The sequence below is a fragment of the Somniosus microcephalus genome, unplaced genomic scaffold (genome assembly GCF_052327205.1).
Source record: "Somniosus microcephalus isolate GS21.2 unplaced genomic scaffold, FLI_Smic_1.0 unresolved_chr2, whole genome shotgun sequence".
NCBI classification, from domain to species: domain Eukaryota; kingdom Metazoa; phylum Chordata; class Chondrichthyes; order Squaliformes; family Somniosidae; genus Somniosus; species Somniosus microcephalus.
In genome coordinates, this window is record NW_028225180.1 from 54242729 (window position 1) to 54248728 (window position 6000).

General features: G+C 46.9%; 1 protein-coding gene across 1 annotated transcript; it reads left to right on the plus strand.

The window, feature by feature from the left end:
* Positions 1–3001: 3001 nt before the first annotated feature.
* Positions 3002–4242, plus strand: LOC147092650 (ribonuclease inhibitor-like). Its single transcript, XM_085975750.1, has 3 exons — positions 3002–3099; positions 3822–3989; positions 4155–4242. The coding sequence occupies exons 1-3, from the start codon at positions 3002–3004 to the stop codon at positions 4240–4242; spliced, it is 354 nt and encodes a 117-aa protein (XP_085831876.1).
* Positions 4243–6000: the final 1758 nt, after the last annotated feature.

The following is a 6000-nucleotide window of genomic DNA, read 5'->3' on the forward strand; positions in this document are numbered from 1 at the left end:
GTAAGTTTTACAGTCCAAAATGTACTTATACACATCTGGAGCAATGTAGTTGATCAGCATATTCAGCTTATTTAGAGACTCTTGATCCAACACGCCCAAAACGTTTTTAAATGTACAATACCAATGTTTCCATTTATCATCCACTCCTGCAGAATTGGGGTCAGCATTGAATCCTTCTGGTTGAAGATATCACTCCATTCTGACATAAAGTTAATAAATTGAAATAAAGAATAGATTTGCCTTTCTAATCTAGGCTTTATTAACTTAAAAATCCTGTAGCACATCTTCAACACCCAGTCCCAACTAAAGGCTGGAAAGAACTGAATTTAAGATGACCACCACAAATCACATGACATCAACTACCAATGAGGTTACAGCACATATCCCAAGGCAGGAAACAAACAACCAATCACAATACTTCTTACTAAACATAAAGAATAATCACCACAACCAGGTTGCGCACGGGGTCCACGCTGCTCGGGGATCACGTCAGGTAAGTAGGCTGGGAGCTTAATGGCCATGGAATCATCACCTTACTTGAGAGCTGGAAATGATAACATAAGAAATAGGAGCTGGCGTGGGCCATTTGGCCCTTTGAGCTTGCTCCGCCATTCAATAAGATCATGGCTGATCTTCTACCTCATCTCCACTTTCCTGTACTATCCCCATATCCCTTCATGCCCTTAATATTCAAAAATCTATCGATCTCTGTTTTGCATATGCTCAACGACTGAACCTCCACAGCCCTCTGGGGTTGACAATTCCAAAGATTCACATCCCTCTGAGTGAAGAAATGTCTCCTCATCTCAGTCCTAAATGGCCGACCCCTTATTCAGAGACTGTGATCCCTGGTTCGAAAGTCCCCAGCCAGGGGTAACATCCTCCCTGCATCTACCTTGTCAAGCCCTGCAAGAATTTTACATGTTTCAATGAGATCACCTCTCATTCTTCTAAACTCTAGAGAATATAGGCCTAGTTTACGCAATCTCTCCTCATAGAACAATCCCCCCATCCCAGGATCCAGTCTGCTGACTCTTTGTTGCACTCTCTCTATGGCAAGTATATCCTTCCTTGGGTAAGGAGACCAAAACTGTACACAATACTCCAGTTGTGGTCTCAGCAGGGCCCTATATAATTGCAGTAAGACGTCTTTACTCTTATAATGAAACCTCTTGTAATAAAGGCCAACATACCATTTGCTTTCCTAATTGCTTGCAGTACCTGCATAAAAGCTCCCATACCACAGCCGTTCACTCTCCAACCTCAGAAACTGTTGCTTCCTGCATTTGGATGACAGATTGAGATTGTTGCAACTGTTTGGAGTAAACTCTCTATCCACTGTCACCTCATTGGAACAACCTCTCTCACCATTGACAGATTGTTTCTGTCATCTCAAGTTCAGCTGCCGTTTATTACATCAGATTCTGACCATGATCAGCCCCAACATCATCAGCACCAGGCACCAGCAGCACCCACAACAACACCAACCTTCTCCGCAACTCCTGAAGCTGCACAAAACAATGGGCATCAGCACCTGAGCACATTGCTGCCCGGGACGCCAGGGATGGCCTCACCATGGCCAGATTTTCTTCACTTGACGCTGCACATCCTGGCTGACACCTGATGTGCCAGGTTGGCACCACCCCACACCAACAACATAAAGCATCTCCCTACAATGGCCAAGCCATTCCTTTCACATTCATCACCGTTGTGGGGGGGGGGGTGGTGGGGGTGGACGTTATGTCTCACCATTCACTGCAACTCACTCAGCCACTTCCAAAGGTGCACACAAATCTGTCCAAGAACGAAAAGCGTTGAAAATAAAGAGTTCAATGTTTGACACCACATTAACAGAAACTTCACATGAACATTGGCTAAAACACACAATTGCCTACCCTTGTATGTTGTTAGTTGGTATGATTTGACGAGGATGAGGGTGAGTGTGAGGGGTGGCTAGTGAGATGGGGATGTGATAACATAGATAGAGAGGGATGTGTGGAGGTAAGTTGGTGTGAGTAAGAATGTGCAGGTTAGTTAGGGAAGGCAGAGTGTTGGGGATGTGATGAGTGGCACAGCAGGATGAGGTTGAGGGTGGCTTTGCAGTAACGTTTCGTGATCTACGGAGATCATTGAAAGGTTTGTGCCACTGCAGCCTGGTCCTCCTGACGACATCCCTGCTTGAGCCCCACTGTGCAATGTTCAACCAGGCTGTGTTGGTCTCTTCCGCCCATTGGAAGTAAAGAGAACCTCCCTGCGTGCTGTGGCTCCCTCCATAACCATATGGAGGGTGTTATGGGAGAACCTGGGTGCAGCCGTGCTCCTCTGTGCAGAGGTTGTCAGTGTTTGCAGCACATCAATACTGTAGAACTCTGACAGCACAACTGTCAAAATCAATTTGCGCATGGGCCCTTGAAGGAAACTGGCTGCTAACGCATCATCCAGTGACGTCACCAGACCCGCTTCCTCTAATTGGCCGGGAAACGCGCTGGGCGGGGCTTAACAAGCCAACCAGGTGGAAGTCCTTCTACACAGCGGGGCCGCGTTCCACCACCGACCCCCGGCCGCACCCAACCCACCGAGGCAGGGAAATCGCGGGGGGGAACCGGGTTATTAATTTCCTGAAGTACTTTCAGTGATTGCTGTAATATCCCAGAGAGAAAAATATATCAGACCTGGGCTTTGATTCAGTTTGTGTTTAGACTGAGTGGCAATAAACTGGGAGATTCAGGAGTGAAACTAGTGTCTGCAGCTCTGAGGAAGCCAGACTGTAAAATACAGAAACTGGAGTAAGTAACAGACTGTTTGAGATTGTGGTTATAATAGCTGGATGTCTGACACTGTACATTATTAATAGTATCAGTAACAGTGTTATTAATAAACACTGGGGATTTACTTTGATTCCTGTTATTTCTCTCTCTGATCCCCAGGCTGGAAGCTGTCGGTCTTCTCAGATACTTGTGCCGGGGATCTCGCCTCCGCTCTCAGTACAAACCGGTCACTGATGGCTCTGACCCTGAGTAAAAATAAACTGGGAGATTCAGGAGTGAAACTACTGTCTGCGTCTCTGAGGAACCCGGACTGTAAAATACAGAAACTGGGGTAAGTACCAGACTGTGAGAGATTGTGTTTATCATAACTGGATGCCTGACACTGTATATTATTATTAGTATCAGTAATAGTGTTATTAATAAACACTGGGGATTTAGTCTGATTCCTATTATTTCTCTCTCTGATCCCCAGGTTGGATGATGTCTGTCTCACAGATTCTTGTGCCGAGGATCTCGCATCCGCTCTCACTACAAACCGCTCACTGATGGTTCTGACCCTGGGTGGTAAAAAACTGGGAGATTCAGGAGTGAAGCTACTGTCTGTGGCTCTGAGGAACCCGGAATGTAAAATACAGGAACTGCAGTAAACATCAGACTCTGAGATTGTGTTTATAATAACTGGATGTCTGACACTGTACTTTATTATTAGTATCAGTAATAGTGTTATTTATAAACTGTGGGTAGATACACTGATTCCTGTTATTTCTGATCCCCAGGATGAATTCTGTCGGTCTCACAGATTCTTGTGGTTCTGATGGTTCTGAACCTGGGTAATAATAAATCGGGAGATTCAGGAGTGAAACAACTGTTTGCGGCTCTGAGGAACCCAGAATGTAAACTGCAGGAACTGGGGTAAGTACCAGACTGTGTGAGATTGTGTTTATAATAACTGGATGTCTAACACTGTACATTATTATTAGTATCAGTAATATTGAAATTGATAAACACTGGGTATTTACTCTGATTCCTGTTATTTCTCTCTCTGATCCCTAGGCTGGGTGGTGTCGGTCTCACAGATTCTTGTGCCGAGGATCTCGCCTCTGCTCTCAGTACAAACCGGTCACTGACGGTTCTAACCCTGGGTTCAAACTCCTTCACAGACCGATCTGTCCCCACTCTCCGCCACCTAATACTAACCTGCAGGATTCTGGAGCGGATCGAGTGAGTGCTTTTGTTAATGTTTAATGTAATAAATGAAATTTAAATGTGATTCAGTCACTTTTATGGGTAATATTTGTCTGTAATTATTATTGAAACAATAACCCCACTCTCCCTGTTATATACACTGATGTTCAATCTGTTTATTTCCTCTTTAATCTGTTTCAGGCTGGGGAGGAATCAGCTCAGTTCAACCGGAGAGAAACAGCTGAAGTCGCTGCAGGGAACAAGACCCAGATTGCGTGTGGATGTGTGAACATTTCAATTGATGACCATCACTGGTCTCATTATATGACCATTCTTGGCAGATTTTCTGCTCTTCCCCTTTAAGCGGTCGCGCTTCATGTTTAAATCCTTTCAGCCCCTTTAACGGTTTCCAGCTCGAGCTGAGCGAGCGTCATCTCCCATTGTGAGGTCAGAGGCCCAGCCACAGGGTCACGAGACCCTGCAGAATATCCGGGGCTGAATGTTCCCCAATGGGGCACTGGGGAAATTAACAGACAGGAAGGACCCAGGGTGGGGCTCAGTGTGGGCTGCAGTGGGACACTGACAATTGCACTGAGTATTCCTGGGTGTCTCTCCCAGTGTGGAGTCGGAGTCTGTAACAAGTGTCCCTGTGTACAGTATGTGTCTCTCCCAGTGAGGAGTCAGACTCTATAACAAGTGTCCCTGTGTACAGTGGGTGTCTCTCCCAGTGAGGAGTCGGACTCTGTAACAAGTGTCCCTGTGCACAGTGTGTGTATCTCCCAGTGAGGAGTCAGACTCTATAACAAGTGCCCCTGTGTACAGTGGGTGTCTCTCCCAGTGAGGAGTCGGACTCTGTACAAGTGTCCCTGTGTACAGTGGGTGTCTCTCCCAGTGAGGAGTCGGACTCTGTAACAAGTGTCCCTGTGCACAGTGTGTGTCTCTCCCAGTGAGGAGTCTGACTCTGTAACAAGTGTCCCTGTGTACAGTGGGTGTCTCGCCCAGTGAGGAGTCTGACTCTGTAACAAGTGTCCCTGTGTACAGTGTGTGTCTCTCCCAGTGAGGAGTCGCTCTCTGTAACAAGTGTCCCTGTGTACAGTGTGTCTCTCCCAGTGAGGAGTCGGAATCTGTAACAATTGTCCCTGTGTACAGTGTGTGTCTCTCCCAGCGAGGTGTCAGGCTCTGTAACAAGTGTCCCTGTGTACAGTGTGTGTCTCTCCCAGCGAGGTGTCAGGCTCTGTAACAAGTGTCCCTGTGTACAGTGTGTGTCTCTCCCAGCGAGGAGTCAGACTCTGTAACAAGTGTCACAGTGTACAGTCTGTGTCTCTCCCAGTGAGGAGTCGGACTCAAGTGTCCCTATAACCCTCCGAGATCTCTTCACTCCTCTGACCTTTTGCACATCCTCGATTTTCGTTGCTCTACATTGGTGCCATGACTTCAGCTGCCAAGGCCCTAAACTCTGGAATTCCCTCCCTAAACCTCTGTGTAGCTCTACCTCTCCTCCTCCTTTAGATGCTTCTTAAAACCTACCAGCGGCTCAGTGTCAAATTGTGTCTGCTAATTGCCCTGTGACGTTTCATTACTTTAAAGCCGCTATATAAATGCAAGTTATTTTTGTTATCCCTGTGTTGTGTTACTAAAACTCCACCGCTTACTTCAGCTCGTGCCTGGCCTCCTCGTTATTTTCATAAAAACTGGCTTCATTCAAACTGGCTTCATTCTTTCAATATATTAAATAAAGGTTCCTCAAATGTTCATCCCACTTTCTCCAAACGACACTTCTTTCCTTCTTAGACAGTCCCTCGGAACCAAGGATGACTTGCTTGCACACTAAAAATGAGTTCTCAGGTGACTGATGATTCCAATGCGGGGCCTACAGTCTCTGTCAGAGGTGGGGCAGACGCTGGTTGAAGGGGCAGGTGGGCGGGGTGCTCAGGTTGACATGCGCCCCTTGCGCTGCCTGCGCTTGTCTTCCGCTTGCTCCCGGCGAAGAGAATCGAGGTGTTCGGCGCCTTCCCGGATGCTTCTCCTCCACTTTGTGCGCTCTTGG

Bases quoted from the DNA above. Each gene is read 5' to 3' on its own strand.
- LOC147092650 (XM_085975750.1), top strand. From the start codon at position 3,002: ATGGCTCTGACCCTGAGTAAAAATAAACTGGGAGATTCAGGAGTGAAA. The intron at 3,100-3,821 runs GTAAGTACCAGA...TCTGATCCCTAG, and splicing joins TGTAAAATACAGAAACTGGG to GCTGGGTGGTGTCGGTCTCA. The intron at 3,990-4,154 runs GTGAGTGCTTTT...AATCTGTTTCAG, and splicing joins AGGATTCTGGAGCGGATCGA to GCTGGGGAGGAATCAGCTCA.